The sequence below is a fragment of the Mya arenaria genome, chromosome 10 (assembly GCF_026914265.1).
Source record: "Mya arenaria isolate MELC-2E11 chromosome 10, ASM2691426v1".
Classification (NCBI taxonomy): domain Eukaryota; kingdom Metazoa; phylum Mollusca; class Bivalvia; order Myida; family Myidae; genus Mya; species Mya arenaria.
In genome coordinates, this window is record NC_069131.1 from 24,550,096 (window position 1) to 24,571,248 (window position 21,153).

At 33.7% G+C, this 21,153-nt stretch overlaps 3 protein-coding genes across 10 annotated transcripts in view; 1 reads left to right on the forward strand and 2 right to left on the reverse strand.

Annotated features, from left to right (window-relative positions):
• Nucleotides 1-38: 38 nt before the first annotated feature.
• On the reverse strand, nt 39-5,308 carry LOC128205136 (protein usf-like). Of its 3 annotated transcripts, none has more exons than XM_052906583.1 (5): nt 5,271-5,308; nt 3,730-3,850; nt 3,134-3,215; nt 2,536-2,666; nt 39-1,936 (listed from the first exon to the last, which is right to left on the reverse strand). In XM_052906583.1, exons 2-5 carry the CDS (start codon nt 3,829-3,831, stop codon nt 1,571-1,573), a joined length of 681 nt encoding a protein of 226 aa, XP_052762543.1. In that variant the 5' UTR covers nt 3,832-3,850; nt 5,271-5,308; the 3' UTR covers nt 39-1,570. The 3 variants fall into 3 exon arrangements, with proteins under 3 accessions (XP_052762543.1, XP_052762542.1, XP_052762541.1); XM_052906582.1 differs by having other exon boundaries at nt 5,240-5,308; XM_052906581.1 differs by lacking the exon at nt 5,271-5,308 and adding an exon at nt 5,111-5,248.
• Nucleotides 5,309-5,350: 42 nt separating this feature from the next.
• LOC128206823 (uncharacterized) lies at nt 5,351-11,109 on the forward strand. The gene is made up of 5 exons (XM_052909502.1): nt 5,351-5,413; nt 6,825-6,952; nt 7,645-7,815; nt 9,014-9,147; nt 9,668-11,109. Exons 2-5 carry the CDS (start codon nt 6,833-6,835, stop codon nt 10,947-10,949), a joined length of 1,707 nt encoding a protein of 568 aa, XP_052765462.1. The 5' UTR covers nt 5,351-5,413; nt 6,825-6,832; the 3' UTR covers nt 10,950-11,109.
• Nucleotides 11,110-14,534: 3,425 nt separating this feature from the next.
• Nucleotides 14,535-21,153, reverse strand: part of LOC128205862 (phosphatidate phosphatase LPIN3-like) — a 31,730-nt gene continuing 25,111 nt past the window's right edge. For all 6 annotated transcript variants that reach the window (XM_052907881.1, XM_052907876.1, XM_052907877.1 and 3 more), the window contains exon 15: nt 14,535-20,714. In XM_052907881.1, coding sequence (XP_052763841.1) covers nt 20,516-20,714 — 199 coding nt within the window. In that variant the 3' untranslated portion in view covers nt 14,535-20,515. The remainder of the gene's footprint in view (nt 20,715-21,153) is intronic.

A 21,153-nucleotide genomic window follows, 5' to 3' on the forward strand; every position in this document is an offset into this window, starting at 1 on the left:
GACAACATGGTGGGAAATGCTGTTACAATCAGATATCATAAGATCAGATCAGTTAAGATTTATGAAGTCAAAAAGGCAGGATACAATAAACAGGAGATCTTGTGACAGAAATATTTTAACTGACTAATTTCAACATAATGTATAATAACAACAGGCCAAAATTTCCTCAAAAATTGGTACATTTAAGTCTGCTTCAAGTATATTGCGTCGTAATTTTAATGAGCTATAACAGTATGGTAATCCGGGGATATAAATACCAATGATTGCCTGGGGTGGTGAAATATTGTCATATTAAAATATAAAAACGTTTTAAGGCTTTAAAAGAAAACTACCTTCTATTTTGTAAAATCAAGTTTATGACTTAACTCTAAGGAATCTTAATTATGTTTGCAATAATACACTTCACTGGCAATCAGTTTAAATTAAGATCAATAAATGCAACTCTAAAACACTACATTTAATTAATGATATAATTCAAAAATTTACGAACTACTTCTTCAGATGTAGTGGTAAACTTCCGAGGTTGTTTTTGATAAAAAATGTCTGAGATTCTTCAGCTCCGAATGCATTGGAAGATGCTTTGGAGTATTTTCAAAGCAGAACAAAATATGCTGTTCCAATGATTGCCTGGGGTGGCGAAATATTGTCATATTAAAATATTAAAACGTGTTAAGACTTTAACAGAAAAAAATCTTCTATTTTGAAAAATCAAGTTTTGTTATTAATTTACCTAACTGAAAAAAGATACTTATGCTTGTCAGCATAAGAAATTACGTCACATTTTAATGGTATCACATTGATTTTTTTTTTTCATTACTTACATTTTGTGCTCATTTTAAAAGCTGCACTCTCACAGATATACAGTTTTTACAACTTTTTTGTCTTGGAAAGAGCAATATTTTGCGTAAATATCTGCAAACCAATTAGTTTGCTGATAAAAGATCAGATTTCAGATTTCCCTGCCAAAATTAATGTTTTATGACATAAACCATACTAGCGGTTTAAGAAAAATAAAACATCAATTTTTGAACTTAAATATAAAAAAACTGTGATTTTGTTTTTTGGCAGCAGTCTTGTACAACTGGTTTCCATGGATTTTCGCAAAAACTGACTTGTTCCAAGACAAAAACTAAAAAAAGTTGTCAAAACGTTAAATCTGTGAGAGTGCAGCTTTAATACTAGTTCAAGTTCAATTCACTCAAATTTGTAGAAAAATTATGAAACAATGGCACTGAGACAATTTTTAAGGACTTAAATTGACTAGTAAGATCTTTATAGAGATGGCCATTAGATATATAACAGATACTCTACTGTTAGTAAATGGTCTACAATAAAGAGTACTCAAAATTTGCATAATCATGACAGTCAATCACTCTGAATGACTGACAAGTATTTTTAAACAGTGCAACAATCTATCAAACATCAAAAGCATCGTCTGAGACATGCAGCATGTCAACTTAATTAACAGTTCAGTCCATAAAATCTCAAATGGCACACTTGTACACAGCAAGGAAGAAAAAGCTTGGCTTTCAGCAAAGTTTTAAAAGGGAGAGGGTGCTGCAGAAATGTCCTAAGCAAGATATTTATTCATAAATTCCTGCATCCGTCCAAGCGCGATCTTACACTGCTCTTCATTATAGTTCCCCAGGGGCCCCGTGGGATTGGTAAAAGCGTGGCCACATCCGGGATACATGAACAACTCAAATCTTTCATCTTTCATTCGCCCTTTCAGTGCCTCAGCATCGGCGGGGGATGAAAACCCTTCCAGGTCGTCTTTGTCACCGAAATGAGCCTGTACGGGAATGGTTATGGTACTGACGTCATACTTTGCACTGTCTGGGATTCCGTAAAAAGGGGCAGCTGCCGAGATTTCTGACACTTTGACCGCGGTTGCCAGACTTAGGGCTCCACCCATACAGAACCCTGTCACGCCCACCTGGAAAATGATTGTTGTTCTATATAGTGGCATGTACAGTTGGTTTATACCACAGGTGGCAGTTACGTTGGCAGGACCAACCCTATTTGCCACCTCTACCCCCTCCTTAATATGGTCATTAATTACAAAAACTTTAATAACAACTAAAAATGCAACAAATTCCTTTCAACGTAACTGCCACCTGTGGTTTATCCTAGAAATATATCACCTCAATTGTTAAGACAGCTGAATACTTGTACGGATCACACTAGATTCTATTTCCTGGGGGAAAAAACAATTATTCTAGTGGAGTAGTGTCCATTTTGGAGGCCCAGAGGCTGGTCAAGCCAATCATCTTTTGGTTGAGAGGCGGACACACATATATACCACTTAAACATTTATTAACTAATGTCATTAAACCTTAAAAAAATCTTAAATAGTTTTAAGTTATGGCCATGGTTTATGTTTTTACAAGTCAACCAAGATGACTTCATCAACGTCAAAGCTTTGGTAACATTAAGCAACCATTTTTGCCATTATGGTCAAAGGATGCATAGACTCTGCTCAGTTACATTTAATTTATATTATATATAATTATATATCAACAATCTGGGGATTACCTTCTTACATCCTTTGCTCATTAGAAACTTTGCAGCTCCAGCAATATCAGCCAGCGCACCGTCCCAATCCAGGTTATCCATCAGGTGACCTGCAGTCTCGGAGTCAGTCGCCACCTTACCTCGGTAAAGGTCTGAAAAACATGTAAGGTTATTGTTATAGTATTACAGCAATTATTTATTATAGTTCACTACACAGTCAGATCAATTATCTAAGACAGAAATAAGTTCAACTCATTGTTGTTGTTTTTAAATTCAGCCCCATTCCACTCCTGAAGAAGTATGTATTTTCCCCCTACCTAGATAAAAAAAAATCCCCTTTAAAAAGGAGGAGGACAATTCAACACTCAACAATTAGAAAAATCCCATTTAAAATATTTAAACAAATTTTAGCAATTGGAGCAATAAAGTGGCATTTATGAATATATCAATAGGTTTGACAAATGCAAGGTTTGAAAACAAGTTGAGCATTATATCAACATGCTTTTTCCCCCCCATATCAAAGGGCCCCGGCCACCATTCCCTTGAAAGTGGAAAAAACCCACTGTAACTATGATTTTTTTTCTCAGCAAACATTTCTAACATAGATAGACTTGGATACCTGGCACAACTGTTTTGAACTTTCCATTTTCACCGATCATTTTTGCCTCTGCAACGATTTGGTCATTCATTCCCCACCATTCCTATAATACAGGACAGAACATAGTTTATTTTGTTTTAAACAGTTCACACATTATAAGTCAAAAATGATACATAATCATTATTAGATTGTTTCTTATAAATATATACATGGCGATTGGTCAGAGTATGGCTTATAAAAAGAAAATCAAATATAACTTTATGAATACCTGAAATAAAATGAAAAAGCATTTCAAGTATGTAGCAATGTTTTGGGCGGAATATGTATTTATGGACTTTATAATGTTTATTCATAAAAAAAGGAAATTTGGATTTTAAGGAAATTTTTATTTTGTATACCCTGATAGTTTTCAGACACATTTTTTTGATGAAATCTTCCTTATTCCTTTGAAATATAACAACTGAGCCTGGCTTTACAAAGGGAAACACTCATTTAAAAGACTGCTCTAGTCATACTCAATTTTAATAACAATTGAATTAGTTCTGGCATTATTTTTGGAGACAAAGAGAAAGTCTTAACAAATCCACTCCCTCTGTTTACTATAGTATACAACTCACCTGCAGAACAATAAGGCCTTTTGTGGTGTCCAAACCCTCACCTTGGAGCACACCAGGGCAAGGCCCTTTTGAATTGGCAGAATCAAATTCAACTTTAGACATATTGGCAGTTTTAAGGCTTCTGAAAGATGAAAAGGAAAAAAATTAATGACTTAAAATAGTATGCAACTTAGTTATTTCCATATATGTCTTTTAATTGTTTAAAGTAAACCTGGAAGGAAAAGTGTGCAAGGAGTCGGGCTCAAACCCACTACCGCTGGAACACTAGCAACGCACTCTTACTGACTGAGCTATCCGAGTAGCTGGTTTTTAGCCACACACACGCTACATTTTCCCCCCTAAATCACCCTTCAGACCGATCCATGCTCTCTTGCATTTTACATCTGACACAAAAGTAAACCTGGGAGGAAAAGTGCACCGCGTACAGCCACACACAACCATACAGTGCCCTAACCAATATCTGAGCTAGCCCACCTAAATGTCTTCAGACGATGTTTTGACTACTGTATAGCAGTAGTACAGACATACGGTACCTAAGAAATGTCAAAATAATAAAATGAAGTATCTCTGATCGCTCATTATTGTACCTACCATCTGAGCAAACCCAGCGGCTGGTTCTTACCCACACATACATACTACACCGTTCGAAAGCTAAGTTGTAGAGAATCCACAATAATTTCTGTTAAGGGAACAATTTTTACATCTGGACATTCATTATGTTCCCTAAATGATGCATAGAGTCACCAAAACAAAAAAGTGTCAAAGACTCTAAAGCTGCTGTTTGTATAGCCCATATAAACAGCCACTTCAGTCTTTGATGATTTTTGATTTGGCGTCTCTGCACGTCCCACTTGTTGTTTTCCTAGCCAAAAATGACAGATCCCAGAGCTAAGTATAATGAGCGTCAAGATAATGCACACCTGCTAGATATTTCCAAGATGGCAATGCTTTGTTGACAGAAGCCGATCATGAAACACTAGTATAATAAGAGAAAGGTATTGGCTAAAAATAATTTATGTGTAACTTTTTTGTTTTTATTTAACATTGCAGTGTTAAATATTATGGTGTTACAGTTGAAGAATATTTTTTACATCGGTATGAATCAGTCGAAATGTGGCATTAAGGGAACAAAATGAATATCCAAATGTTAAAAAAGTTCCCTAAATGTGCATTATTGTGGCTGCTGTTTATATATCCCAAGTTGTAGGGCACCATCTTATGAAGTGAGGTGTCTCAGGTTCATACCAGTGCTGGTTTATATCAAAGACATTATCTTTAACTTGATGTCAACAAATTCAACTAAGTGACTTTGGAGAAAAAAGCAAAACAGAATACTAATAAGTGAGTGTTGAGGAAATAATAAAAATTGGTGGAATGTAACCTGTTGTTTATTAATGGAAGTAAAACACTGCCTCTTGTTCCACATGACAGTAAAACACATTGTTTCAACTGGGTTAACAAACATGTCCTCATTCTTAGGAAATGGTTAAGAAACTCTACAAACAATTACTTTGAACCAAACCGCTAATCAATTAGCAAACCTCCAATGAGCTCCAAAAATGTATTTTGCGACTTTCACAACGTGAAAAATATTGTGCCATGTAAACAACCGGGAATTTCAGTTGAATTTGTTTTGCGTACCAGTAATTGTTTTATTTATATGCAGTTTGGCCGCGTTTTTCAGGTAAAGTTGATAGGCTTAGCTTTTTTTTAAAATACTTTCGACAATTAAAAGAATAAAACTCGTACTGTTACTGCAATACTGGTTCCAAATCTGTAAAATAAACGTAGGACTGTAGGATTGGGATGAAAAAGTAGTTCAGGCTTCCCATAAATTTATTGAAGATATTATTTCTTTAATGCTTTTTACTCGAAAGGTAATATATAAGATGTTCTTTAGCGAGAGGAACGTGTGCAAAATGTAGGGTTCAAACCCACAGCTGCCGGAAAATACTTGCAAGGGACTGGTGGAATTATCGAAAAGCCAGAATGGTTTGAAACCAGGCCCCCCACTCCTCCCCTGGCACTCTAACCAACTTAGTTTACCAGGTGGCTGGTTCTTAGACACGCACACTACACTCCTTCCCCATGAACCTTTCACTGGAACAAACAGACCGACGACTGGTTCTTACACACACACCCACACTATAGTCTAAAATAATAGACGTGTTATACAGGATTCTCCCAATCCCTAACGTCTAAATGGGTTTGTGCAAAAACAGGGTTTTTGAAAAAATATTGAGATTGTATTTAGACAAGTATTTTATGTTTGAAATAGATAATACAGGTTTATATTCATATTTTACCATGTAAGTGCAAAGATATTCTGATCAGAATAACTACTCACTTATGAGACAAAACAATTTGTACGTGAAGGATTTGCCATATCAAAAATAGTAAAAAATCTGTCAACAGACAATTATTTGGACTAACCCACACTACATATACATCTGAGAAGTTGAAAGCCAATGTCAATTAAGCCAAAGAAAAAGCAATCAATATTCAAGAGAAGTCGTAAAATATATAAATCATCAAATTATTTATATAAAAACAAAAATAACACTTACTGTCACACAGTCATCGGAATTAGTCTTTTGGATGAACAAGCCTGGAATATTAAACTAATGCTTGGCATTACATTTTTGAACAAGCCTTGCTATATAAAATCCAGGAAAGAACTTTTAGCATTTACCAGTTCAGGGCTTGCGGGCTTGTTCTACTTTTGACCACTGATAACAGAAACAAATGATATTGCTTCAAAATTAATGCATATCAAAAGTGTCATACGTAGACAACAGTGAAAGGTTATATAATTTATTGTATCTTAGGTGATAAGGGTAATTAAGTCATTTATTGTTTTGTTAACTGTTTGTAGCGCATTCATATTATTCAGTGCCTCCTACATTTGCTACAATAATGAGCGATCAGGGATACGTTTTTATTATTTTGACATTTCTTATGTAGTCTGCCATAGTAAAAAAAATCGTCAAAATATTTGTTGACGGCCATTCAGGTGGACTACCTCCTTCATGAGGTAAAAAAACTGCGTCTAATGATCTTCCACAATGCATTTTTCATACCAATTTAACATTCAGCTTTCAGAATGCCACAAGAGTTTCAAGTTGTGCAGTGTTACAGTTGCAGTACTTTCCAAGTTCATCAGGTGAAGAAAGCCCTGAAATGGGCGTGCAAGATGTGTGGCGAGAAACAATCCATTAAAAAGGTTGGTAATGTCCCTTATTTTGACTTTACCCTGTTTTTAATACAGCATGATATTACAGATGTTAAATACTAGGAGAATGTGATAAACAGACATTGTACATAAGGATACAAAGCCTTTTGACAGGAATAACTTCTGAACAAGAAATTAAATTTCTTGCTAATCTCAACAGATGTTCAGTTACACAGCTGGGTCATAAAATCAATATCTTTCAAAATTTTATTTCCAAAGCCTACATTCATATTATCACCACATGATGGTAAACAAGCAACTTAGAGGATTTGGGGATTATAGTGATGGAAACAGTTTTACCGTCGGAGGAAAACTGCACACTTTGGGTTTATCCCTAGGAGTGAGCGAAGCAAGTGGGTCTATACAAACAGACTCACTGACTTATAACACTGTTGTGTTTTCATCTGGGATAAAAAGAATAGCATGACGATCACTGAACAGATTTAAATGTTCAGAGGTATTTTGCTGACGTACGGGAGCTGAATGTCGACAGCATGTCCAGAGGTTAAACACTTGGCACAGTAACTTAATCTTGAAAGCTACTACTAGTCTATACAGAGGTTAAATCCTCAGAGTGGGGTACTGGACATAAACAAACGGACTCACTGAATCATTATACGGTTAGATTATATTTCAAAATGAAACATTCATGTTACATGACCAACTTTTTTAAATGTTCACAGGTATTTGGCAGAGGCACAGGAGCTGAATGTCGACAGCATGTGCAGAAGTTAAACACTCGGAGAGGGGATCTGGACACCATAAAACAGACTGTTACACTAGCATCTGATGTAGATCTTTTAGATGTTAATACAGCGGAGACAGCTACAGAGATGCAATATGTTCCAACTGAGGTTTGTTTTAACAGCACCTTCTCACATTTTGTAGGGTCAGACATTGAACAAAATAATTTCCAATGCTTGTTTAAAAGGTAACATGTCATCAGAAGCTATTGAATATTAAAGGGACTGTACTCCGTATGATGAAATAGCGAAAAAAGAAATTGTCGAAAACTGACATGAACTTTGTATCGATGTGTACAATGCATTGAAACTTACAAACTGAAGTACCACATAGATTACAATTAATTTGTTTTTCGCAGTTTTTTTCGTATTTTTCCATTAAAAAAAATTACTGGTTATGTCAACCTAGTAGAATTCATTCCTTATGCGTGATTGGCTAGTTGTAATCACGTGATATTACCAAGTTAGGTATATAGCTTAAATATCCCAGCTGTTTAGAGTAAACCTTCGTAGCTCAGTGGATACAACACTGGACTGCAATTTTGGCGACACCAGTTCAAACCTGGTCTCCGACTCGATTTTTTTTTAACATTTTGGTATTTCTTTTTACAATTATGAAATCAAAGAGTAAAACATTTTATTAAATAAATGTCATGAGATTCGTTACAGAAAAAAACTTTTTTTGGTGCCAATCTGGTGTACAGTCCCTTTAAATGATTTGGGGAGTCAGTTTAAATGACTTTGTTCATAAGAGTATCTAGGGTTTGATACAAGTTTAAAAGAATTGGCTGCTGCAAAAGAGGGTCAGGATGCCTAGACTGGAAAGGCACTTAAGCTTTGTTTAAACAGAAGTTGATTATATATCAACAACCACCTCACACCTCCATCAGTATCTGTACATTGTATATATCTTAACAAAATCAAAAGTTAGTCCTATCACTGTGGCATAAATATTTCTTGAGAATTTTGTTTGAAACCATAGAGATTTATCAGTGAAAACGTTTAGTCACTGTTTTGATCTTTTAGCCTGCTCTCACTTTCAAAAAACATGCCAGCGAACACAGAGCTCGAACACAGTTTCAACGACATCACTTTCAAAATGACGTTAGGTTCACATACAATTTGACGCGCTTTTTGAAGATACTAAAACTAACAGTGATTGTTTATACTATTTAGGAAAATAATAACGAAATAAGTGTGTGTATCAGTCTCAGACGGCAATATATTACACCCTTGAAATATAGCGTTTGATTGAGCGCTCAATCTGTGAAACATATTTTTATATACCATATTTTCTTTATTTTGATAGATCGGAAAATGGTCCCAGTTTGTTGATGCGCAGCAAGATGGTGACAACAACAGCAGCAGTGATGATGATGATGATGATGATGAAGGTTTTACAACAAGTTCATTGGCCAATGCAAGAGGGCGAAAACGTAAAGGGTAGGCTGCTGGTCATTTTTAAGCTTTTCTGTGCAGAAACTATGCACAGGGCAAGAAATGTATATTGTGTTCAAATTTTGTCTTGAAGCAGGGGTTCTAAAGTTCTGGATAAATCCTGTAAATATGACTGAGAGCTTTTTTAACTTTAGGCAATTGTAGCAGCTGACAATGCTATGACACTTTGAGAACTATGAAGTGACAACACTGCTGGTACTCCAACTAAATATGAAACCTGTTTCCGAATCAGCACTGTTTATGGTTAACCAATATTAGTATTTTTCTTAAGAAAACAATGAAATGTTAAAATTACCAGAGTTTCAATGTATATTTAATGGATAGTGCTTATTGATGCATATTTTTATCGGCTTTTGAAGGTATTTAACTGTCAAATTAAAAGTAATGTCTTCGGCTTATTTTTGTACTAATTTCAGTATGAAACTAATTTCTTAGTTTCATTTTGCTCTGATATAATGTAGAAGTATTTTATATTAAATTGATTAAAGCATTTTTTTTCTCTTAGATGGGCAAAAACAGAGGAAAGGCGGTTTACAAAATATGGTAAAAACGGAGCTGGCTCAAAGGAAAATGATTCTAAATATCCAATATTCTCCACCAATCAAGATGCTAGTAAGCCCCGTTCTGTTATTGGACAGCCAGCGTCAGACTGTGACAGTTCCCAGTTAGTCAGGGTTCCAGATTCTAAACCTTACTTCAGTAAACCAGGCTCATCTAATAGTTATAACTTGATGAAGGGTCAAAACTCGAAATGGTCTTCATTTTCTACAGGAAATACATGTACAAATGTGGAACACAAGAGAAACAACTGCACAACACCCGACTTGCCTTCTGAGGAATCAGAGTCTAGGAATGATTCACTCATTCAAATGAATGAATCTTCAAAAAGGAGGTCAATATGGCCTGTAAATGATGCAACATACGAATCTTCATCTCAGGAGAGCTCTTCAAGTTCTTCAAAAGGAGATAATAATTTCATAAATTCAAAGGGAAGTAACTTTATCAATCCAAATGCCCCATTCCCTGATCCAAGACCATATGTGTCATTTGATGATCTGGAACAGTGTGATAAGGATATTGAAACATGTGTTTCACTGGGTGACGCTGGGACTATATTTGATGAACCCAAGAAGCATTTAAGAGGAGCAACTAATGTCAGCAAATGGAACGCCTTTACCAGTACATCAATGGCTACTAGGAGTTACAATATGATCACAGAAAACAACATATCTGGTACTAATTCAAACAGTTCCCATTCAAATAAAAAGCTCAGTCATATAAGTGATAATGAAGAAAACGAGGAAAAAGTTGATTGTGGATTTGGTAGGACCACCTCTGATTCTGTGCCTTGTTCTTCAAAGTGGGGTGGGTTTATTGGAGGTAGGGGTAACACGTCTGGATTCATAGCTATTGGTGATAAAGAAGATTCTGAAAGAAGCCTTCAGGACATGAACTCGAAACATACTGACAATAAGCACACAGTTTCCTCCAAATGTGTAGCATATTCAAACGAAAGTCGAGCACAAACGCTTCAAACATCAGTCAGCGAAAAGGAAGTATATGATGGACTAAACCGATGTATGAAACAGTCTGTCCATGGTGACGATAATGAATCAGGTACTTCTAATGGAGAATATCTTGTGAACAAACAAACAACTGAAAAGGGAGATGCCGACTCTAATATTGGTGATAAAAAAATGTCTGGAAAAAATCACTATAGAAGTCCTCCAAAAAGAACAAGTCTGTTTGATGCTGGGGAATTGAATGATGAAGACTTAAGTTTGTGACAAGTGCAATTTCAATGCAGGTATTATTTGAACAATATTTGACGTAAATTGTTATATTTGATTTCAAAATTGTGTAGTGGATTGTGAATTGTTGACATTGTGATTACTGTAGACCGTTAAGCATCTCAAGTAGATGTACATGTATGTACATGTAGTTACCGCTCGATTTGTTACATTGAAAGATGATTTTCAGTATTAAATAATAAACTTTATCATTGAATGATGTACATTTATTTCATTTGATCATCTGAATAAATCTACAAATACAGACAATGTCTTTTATGGAAACTTATCATGTAATAACGTGTAAATCTGATTTGGTTGTGATTGTGTTCTTGACTGTTCACATTGATATATCCATGGCCTCACTTCTAAATGTCGAGGCTACAAATTCCATGTTTTCAGTTATAAAGATTTTAGTATTTAATCTTTGTAATTTGATGACACATTTTTTTAAAATGCCGAAGTTACAATTGTTGTAGTTACAATTTCTGAAGGTATGGAATTTTTGCTTCTCTGTGAGATGTCCAATCATTGCTCGACTTTTGATCACATGCTACAACACCATTTTCTCATCAGACTATTTACTGGGCATTTTGCAGTTAAATGCAGCTCGCCTTTATGATTTAAGTGTATGTAAAAATTCGAAAACATAAAAAACGCAGCTTCGGCATTTTGAAGCGAGACCATCAATATAAGATGAAGTTTGGGTTATTCCATTTAAACATATAACGCATCCCAGGACTGTCCCCCTTAAGACATTTGTTTATATTTGTGAGAGCAAACAAGGAACAGAAATCTCCCCGTATTTTTATTTTTTTTCCTTCTTTAGGTTGGGTGTAGTGGAAATAGTCTGACTAAGATGCAAGGAATACATTAACCGTCCAGCTAATCAACGAACATGTTGTACAAACATATTTTTTCATCATTAAAATCAATATCTGACACTCATATTCAACTGAATTTCCTGTTCTTATGAAAATTATTTGAACATTTATTGGTAAAATTTCTCCTTTTTGTACAATCGTCATTATTGAAATGCAGTGTTTAGAATTTTGGTTGTAATGTTGATATATTACAACTGAGAACTCATCAAATAACACTACCAGGTAAATTCTGGAATAATTTATTACAAATCTCGCATTAGAAGATTGAACAAGTAAATTGAGAAACAACAAAAGCAATGAGTCACCTTATCAAACATGAACTTGATCGTATGGAGGTTGTTTAAGCTTAAATGTGTTGACTTTTGAAATTTAAAGCCTTTATTGGCATTTTTAAACTTGTAAACAGTTGTTAATAAATTCCCGAGTCACCTTATCAAACATGAACTTGATCGTATGGAGGTTGTTTTAGCTGAAATGTGTTGACTTTTGACGTTTAAAGCCTTTATTGGCATTTTTAAACTTGTAAACAGTTGTTAATAAATTCCCGACAAAGTTTTCCAGAGAAAATATGTGCAATGACCTTGACCTACTAAACAAAAAACTAAAGGTTTCATTTACACAGAAAGGGCAACCTTCCTACAAAGTTCCATAAAACTGTTGTACATGTAGCATTCTTTTGTTATTGATTCAGATCATTCTTTGGTTATTGGGTGGATAATTAAAAAAAATATATTTATGATCTTGACCCTTAGACACAAGAACTAATAGGGGTCATCCACTTGCCACCTACTTGAAGAGTTTCATGATTCAATGTTATTGTGAGGACAACTTTTTTACAAATAATATATTATGACAACTGAGACCTTGGCCTTTGACCTACAAATAATATATTATGACAACTAAGACCTTGGCCTTTGACCTACAAATAATATATTATGAAAACTGAGACCTTGGCCTTTGACCTACAAATAATATATTATGAAAACTGAGACCTTGGCCTTTGACCTACAAATAATATATTATGACAACTGAGACCTTGGCCTTTGACCTACAAATAATATATTATGACAACTGAGACCTTGGCCTTTGCCCTACAAATAATATTTTATGACAACTAAGACCTTGGCCTTTGACCTACAAATAATATATTATGACAACTGAGGCCTTGGCCTTTGACCTACAAATAATATATTGACAACTGAGACCTTGGCCTTTGACCTGCTAACACAAATATATCAGGCTCATTTGCTGTTAATGACGAACCAATGAAATTTCAAGGAGTGTTGACAATGACATAGAACTACCTGAACACTTTGTGGTCATCTTCTGGTCAATGGCAAGTTGTTCGGTTAGCGCACTAGTTTCTTACCAATTGTCCAAAGCAACTCGGGTTCGATTCCTGGCCTGGACTCCTGAGTTTGGTTTGAGGTCAAAGGTACTCCGGTTTCCCCCATAACACAAGACCACAAGAACATCGAGCCAACGAAAGTGATTAATAATGTTGTAATAACTTGTTTCACAGTCATTGTAAAAAGATTAAGTTTAAATTAAGGGCAATCTACCAGATATCAAAGTTTTATAGATCTCAGACGAATCATTCTCAATTTTTTGCGCATTTGATACATGTGCCTGTTACCAACCACTCGACAAACTAACATTCAAATATAATTTTCCGCCCCATTGCTACACATCTTTCCCAAACTATTTTTTTTTTTTTGTAATTTAAAGGGCAGGGTAATCACCGGCTTTGAACCGGTTTTATGAACTTATCATTAGGAACACCTCGGCCATTTTCCATAAAAAAACAACCTTGGATGTATATGGACGTTTTACAATGTCAGAAATCTTTACATTTAACTACATATGTATGCTGCATGTAGATCGCATAGTAATTTCAGTTAAGCAGTTTAACTAAATGACTTAACTCACGGGAATCTTAATTATTTATGCAATAATACATTTCACTGGGAATCAATTTAAGTCTACAAATAATAAATACAATTATTCATTTTATGAACTACTTCTTCTGATGTAAAAATGGCGGAGGTGTTCCAATGATGAACTTATTATAATTAAGATGTTGCATAACACTATATGTACTTGTACATGTAGCTAAACATACATGTAAAAGATGCAGTTAACCTTTAAGCTGCTGATGGCGATTTTAAAGGCTTTGCAAACAGCTGGGAACCAGACCAGACGCCGAGTAACTCGACGCCTGGTCAGGTTCCAAGCTGTTTGCCACTCAGTCAATATATCCCCAAAGTTTTAAGTAAATTGAAAGAAATTTAGAATAAACCAGACGACATTTTTGAGCAGACGACAATTTACCCAGCATGCAAAGGGTTAATTAAGTATAAATCATTTGCAAAATTTTGATTTTAACAATGCAGACATGCTGATATTCGCAAATCTCTAAACTTATAAAAAGTTAATTTGTCCAAAAGCCATTCTAAAAACCAGTTTTGCTTTTGCGGTAAGGTGCTTGACCCCCTGAGGGGCCTAAAAGTTATGGCCCCCAAAACACATCTCCATAATGGTTTCAGCTCTTCAGCTGCCCGGTCAGTCACATCCCTGGGTGACAAAGAATTGATGGTCAACATAAAACATTTCCAAATAATTTTAATTTCCTATTAATATTTACAGACCACATTTTTTTAGCTTTCTGGTATTAGGTCATAAAATAGAACACAGTGAGTTATTTTTCAGTTTTATTCATTTTTTTTCTCGCTGGAATTACAACTAATTCCTATATTAAATGAAACCCCGTAACAAATCTTCATTTATAGGCCAGCTGTAGGTTTACAATATAAATTCACAATGAAGATTTATGTACAATATGAATGAATGAATGAATTATTATGAATGAATACCAAATAGTGTTTATTTTGCTTATTACATGTGTAAAAGAAAAACAAATATCTGAACACTACTGATAAATAAAAGAAAATTCAACAAGACATCGTGAAAAAATAGCCAAAGTTTTAACATACTCAAGGGCTTAGTGCAGGGCTGCTGTAACACCCTCTATTTCTAAAATTAGTTACAACCCTTGTGCACTAAGCCAGCCATATGTACTGTTTAGACATCAACTTGTAACAACAGCTGAGCCCGGAATTATAAACATTCTGATTTGTCCCTGCTAATCCCCCGGTACAAACAAAATTATACCATTTAAATAGATATGTGTCACTTCAGAAAAAGTTGAAACATTGATCACTTATGTTTCAATAGCCTAAATTTAACTTTTTATTTGTGCGGTCCTTGGAAAGCTAGTTATGTGAATTCAAGGTTTCATGTCCTGACCTTAAAGGAATCAGACACCAGATGATACATTTGCAAGGAAAAAAGAGACTTGTCAAAAACTTTACATGGTTGACTTATTCAACGCATTGAATCTTTCTGAGTGATGTATCACATTGCTTAAGAAACGTGCATCTTTTGGAGTTTTTGAACATTTTACCAATTTGAATTTAACTGGATTTGTCTTCCACGTAAATCCCAGTAAGTTTAGAAATAGTAGGTATATTTATATGCACTCATAAATAGGTATGATTTAAACTGGGAAACCATTAAGTGCTATTTTAAGCAGGGAAACACGGATGAGACAGCAACATGATTGTTGCATTTATTTTCGTAATCATGCAAAGTGATGTATTATCGGCCTCCTACTAGCTCACATTAACAATTCTAGGCTTGTTTTGAGGAAATCCTGCATTTGCGGATTGTGGGACCATCTGGTGTCTAGTCCCTTTAATGCAAATAACTTGATTTTTGCTTCTATTTCTATATGCAATTATTGCACTTGGGTGACGATGTATGGAAAGAATGTTTAACGATGTGTTTTGCCATGATTGTTGACAATAAAAGATAAGTGTAGTAAAATACATAATTGGATTAACAAAACAAGCATTGATAAATTCCTTGACAAAATATTTCTATCACAATAACAAAGAATATGGTTTCTATTTTAACTCAGAAATCACAATGAACAATCCACACCATTTCTCATTAATCATATGAGAATAATCACATTAAAACTGTTTTTAAAGAAACATTTGAAACCTACAGATATTGGCCTTTTTCACAGAGAAGCTGCAGTTGCATTACAGAATAAGCAATGACCTTTTGGCTACGGGGAATGTTGTTATAAATGTTAAATTAAATTATAGGATTTAAGGATTTAAGAGAAAATATTTTCAAGTCTTAGTTTTTGTATACTGGCCGCTGGTTTATATATATAATTATGTATACAGAATGAATTTAAGAAAGAAGAGTAACTACCGGTAATATTTTACTATTAATATAATAACAATATATTTTGTGACAATAGAAAAATATTTTAACTAAAGTCATGTCATAATTCTGCATTATTCTAACAGTATACCCCTTCTGTATGTCAATACTTAATGCACCAAATAAATGTAAACTTCTAAAACATACTAGATTTTTTATTCAAGCAAATTATTTATGTAACTACTGATCAAGATACAGTCAAAACTGGTTGGCTCGATATCCCAGGGACCGACCACAATACTCCGAGCCTCGTGAATATCAAGCCAAGCAGGAATGCCTACAAAGAGTTAAAACGAATGGTCCTTTACATGAAGTTTAAGCCAATGAGGAAATCGAGCCAATCGATATCGAGCCAGCCGGTTTTGACTGTAACATGTTTGCTGACAAAGATAAAGCTTTGTTTAGCAATAGAGTAAAATGATGTTGAATCTTAATCAAGCACAAATTCATAAACATTGTACATGTACCTCAAAATCTAAATTTTACTAATACAGTATTCTAACATTGCGTCAATTCAGAGCTGCAAGCTCTTATAAGCCTCTTATTTCATATGCTGATTGGCCGTAATATTTATAAATGGCCAATCTGTAAGTTTTAGCAAGCACCGAGACATGAATGCCTTTAGTATGTAAATAATATATGTAAGTGTTGCTTAAAACAACTGTAACAAAAAGTAACATGGCAGCTTCAGAAGTCAGCATCGTAAGCCGTAACAGGCAAAGTGAATCAAGGAATTTATGGATTTCTTTTCTTCAAAATGTACATTCTTTGGAATAAATTTAAATCCATTTTATAAAAACCTCTAAGTCTTCATGAATTGTAGTCTTTACACCATCAGAAATAAAAGCAAGCTACAGTATCTCATTTAGGACAATATTATATAAAATCAATGCCTAAATGTAAGTCAGTGTGATAAAATACAGTCAATGTGACTGGACACATTATCATTCACTGACAACCAAAGGTAATTTCTTTTTGGATGGGAAGTAGATACTAAAGTTCTGAAACCATTATGGAATACTATGCAAAGCTTCTGTGGTTGCAAGAGCGGAATTCAAAAACAGAGACAAAGATTTGTTATACTTGATTCACTTTGTTTAAAGTATGTTGAAAATAGATCAACATACTACTTGAAAATCCTAAATAACAAAGAAATCATATAAAAGAATATATATTGCAAATTACAATTACGCAAGACTTAAATCATTCATTTTCATAATAATTGAGTGCTGCATACAGAATATGTATTCATACTTTTTCTGAACAAACACTGTTGAGTGCTTCACATTTACATAATATCGAGATATAGACATTTTAATAATGACATTAATACAGCTACCAAAAAAATGTTAAACTCATTTACAATGAAATTGAACAATAGCTGAAATAAAATAAGTTAAAGATAAATGGTTATTTTCAACAAAAAAAAGATTGATTATTAGCAAATGATTATATGGCATTAAGGAATTTTTTTAATGAAAATGAACACTATATATTTTGTTATCAATGTTTAGTATCAGAGATCAAATTTTGTTCATGTTTTATAAAACCCGTTTATAAAATGCTATTCTTAACACATCCATCCATGTATTAACAAAATGTCTATAATTATCAATAAAGTTATGAACACAAAATAAAAGGTTTGATTTTTTTCCAACAATTTTACTTAAATATCACACAGATATATGTCTGTGATATCACACATCATAAATTACAAAATTAATCTATTTAGACTATGTTATAGTTTAAAAAAAGTAATATTGTTTCTATAAATGTGAACAATATACTATCTATATCATTGTGAGACAGTCTACAAAAAAAACAAGTATGCTTACACCTTTAACCTTACACCGGTAATGGAATTGATTGATTTTTGATGATTTCAATGATTACATGTAATATACATGTATTATTTTGAACATCAAGATGAATTAATGGTATTTACAAAGATTTTTATTCTGCTAAATACTTAAAATTGATCCAAAGTCAACCTGCAATGAAAATGAGCTAAATTTTCTACGATAAGGAAAAAAAACATGACACTAACATTAGTTGAAAACATATCATGAAAATGCATTTGAAAAAATAATCTAATATCAAATGAAAATTGAATACATGAATATAACACTTAATTAACATAACAAACAATTTTTTAATATGTTTCTCACAAGATAACCAATAAATCTAGAATCATTATGGTTATAAATCTAAAGTCTTAAATCTAAGCTTATAACAAAACAAAAAGTAAATTATGAAACAAATACAAAAAATGAAATGAAATGGACATTAATACATGATCACAGAGCTCATTTTGCAAACAGAATAAAACAGAACCTGAGAAACGAAATTCTTTTTACTTAAACTTAAATACACTCAATATAGTGAGACCCTAAATTTAAGTCTTAACTGTAAGAAAAATACACCCAATATAGTGTGACCCTAAATTTAAGTCTTAACTGTAAGTAAAATACACCCAATATAGTGAGACCTTAAACTTAAGTCTTAACTGTAAGAAAAATACACCCAATATAGTGTGACCTTAAACTTAAGTCTTAACTGTAAGTAAAATACACCCAATATAGTGTGACATTAAACTTAAGTCTTAACTGTAAGTAAAATACACCCAATATAGTGTGACCTTAAACTTAAGTCTTAACTGTAAGAAAAATACACCCAATATAGTGAGACCTTAAACTTAAGTCTTAACTGTAAGTAAAATACACCCAATATAGTGTGACCTTAAACTTAAGTCTTAACTGTAAGTAAAATACACCCAATATAGTGTGACCCTAAATTTAAGTCTTTTAACTTTAAGTAAAATACAGAATAAAGTGTAACCATAGCAGTAAATACATTTCAGCCTTAAATAAAACGAGATACACATGTTGGCAACTGTAGATGTACACAGTCCAAAGCTTGATAAGCACATAGAAATCATTCTTACAAAGGTTTCAGTACATCTAAGCGAAGCTTTGGTCATAATTACCGTAAGAAAGGCTAACATTTAACATACCTTCAGTGAGGGACTGACTTGAAACATCATCAAACAAATGTAATCCAACTGTGCTTGTCACAGAACTTTCTACAACAGTGCTCAAAGCATTTTAAAACATGTATGCTTTCCATACCATCACAACAATACCCATAACATTTCTAATGCCTGTTCTTTACAATCATTCCTGACATTGTATGCCATCTAGTATCACAAAATTGTTAAAAGAAATCAAACTTAACAAAATCCGTATCTTAAAGCTTCAACAACTTAAAACATATCTAAGTCTCATCTGACAATATCTGATCTTAGGTAAAAACTTAACTATCTGTACAAATGGTTTAGACAGTTAAGTTTCAATTTAAAAGTATAACCACTCAGTGATAATTTTTGGGTTAATTTTACTGCCAAATATCAGCCGTTTCCCCTGGCAAAAAAATCGTCCATAAATTCTCCCAAATTTAAAAAAAATCTGGAAAATGCAAAGGAGGCAGGGTGTTAGAAAAATCCCATACAACAATCAGCTGAAGGGGAAAATAAAATCATTTATAAGTGAATAAACCACGCTCTTATTTTACCAAATGAGAAGGCACAGGCAGTAAAATCATTTTCAAAAAAAGTCACTGAGACTTAACTTTAATGTGGTCTTTTATGAAGCTACGGTATTTTTCACATTTTAAGGTACCTATTCGGAAAGACCATAGGACTAGATTTTCATATGCCAAGCTAGAATCCCTTATTCACATTGGTGGCATCTTTCTCATGAACAATGAAATGTTGAAAGACAAAGTTCACAACATCTTGAAAGTAAAATTCGGTAAAATTTAAATAAATAGGTATATACTATTTAAAGGAAGTTATATTAAAGTTATCCATGGGGTTATAAACGAAATTAATTTCAGCACAAATGTACAGCACTTTCAGAAAATAAAACAAATATTTGAGTTTTAAACATTACTTACATGTACTTTAAGAACTCAAAGGAAAATGCACCTGAATTATAAAAATACTGATTCTTGACCTTTTTTTTAACCCTCAATTGAAATTCAAACTTGAATATATCAAGCAAATAGATTATTAACTGAAAAAGGCATTAACCAGATAGACTTCTTTTTGGTTTTGTTTGTAGAAAGGTTCCCAGCCATACCCAAATCTTCAAAATCATCAGAAAATTCGCTATCAAAGTCATCGTAAACATCGATACTGTTTTCACTGGGTAGAAGATGACCAGCGAATTGATGATGTCTGTCTGACTTGGAATGTTTGGAAGTTGTTGCAGATGGCAACGAAGACATATTTTTGGAACTGCCGATATCAGCTGGGGTGCTGAAGTGTCGTACGCGAGATTTTTCCTTCAGGTTCTGCTGCCGTGTGATCATGGATGAAAACCGTCAGCTATGAGTTGCCGCGGTTTCTGTTGTTGGCATCCGAGTCTCGTCCCCGATGGTGACTATATCTGCCTCAATTGGTGATAATTCAGGAAGAGGTTCCCGCCAGTAGTTTACTTCGTTATATTCACTGGCTCTATTCCCCGGCAATTTGTGGATTGGTGGGAAGAAATGGTCAGCAACGTCTGTCAACTTTGTGTACCTGGAATAGAAAATAAATTATTATAATTTTTTATAGATCTAACTTAAATTATAAGTATAAGTATTCACACAATTATACATAAGATTTCAAACATGGGCCCGATTGTTCAGAACTATGTTAAAGTTAACAACATGATTAACAACATCGTTGTAAACTTTTAAACATGAATTATTTGATAGTGTGTTGGCTCATATATTCATATGTACGGTAATCAAGTACTGTAACAGCTAAAATAATTGTCTCAAATCTTGTTACAGTGATTCACAAGTATATCAAATTAACTTCCAAAGCAGTCAAGATTTGAAAGTGACAAACAATTGCTTGATTGTTCAGAACTTTGTTAAAGTTAACAACCTGATTAATGACATCGTTGTTAACTTTCAAATTGTTACTACTCTGGAAGTTTAATGGATACACCTGTGATATGGCCTAAAAAAAA

What these genes read in the sequence shown, in the direction of transcription:
- LOC128206823 (XM_052909502.1), top strand. Translation starts at nt 6,833, where the DNA reads ATGCCACAAGAGTTTCAAGTTGTGCAGTGTTACAGTTGCAGTACTTTC. An exon ending in AGAAACAATCCATTAAAAAG is followed by an intron (nt 6,953 to 7,644) that starts GTTGGTAATGTC and finishes AAATGTTCACAG; the next exon opens with GTATTTGGCAGAGGCACAGG. An exon ending in TGCAATATGTTCCAACTGAG is followed by an intron (nt 7,816 to 9,013) that starts GTTTGTTTTAAC and finishes TTATTTTGATAG; the next exon opens with ATCGGAAAATGGTCCCAGTT.
- LOC128205136 (XM_052906581.1), bottom strand. Translation starts at nt 5,202, where the DNA reads ATGAGGACATGTTTGTTAACCCAGTTGAAACAATGTGTTTTACTGTCA. An exon ending in CTTCCATTAATAAACAACAG is followed by an intron (nt 3,851 to 5,110) that starts GTTACATTCCAC and finishes TTCATCTTTCAG; the next exon opens with AAGCCTTAAAACTGCCAATA. An exon ending in GTTCAAAACAGTTGTGCCAG is followed by an intron (nt 2,667 to 3,133) that starts GTATCCAAGTCT and finishes CATGTTTTTCAG; the next exon opens with ACCTTTACCGAGGTAAGGTG.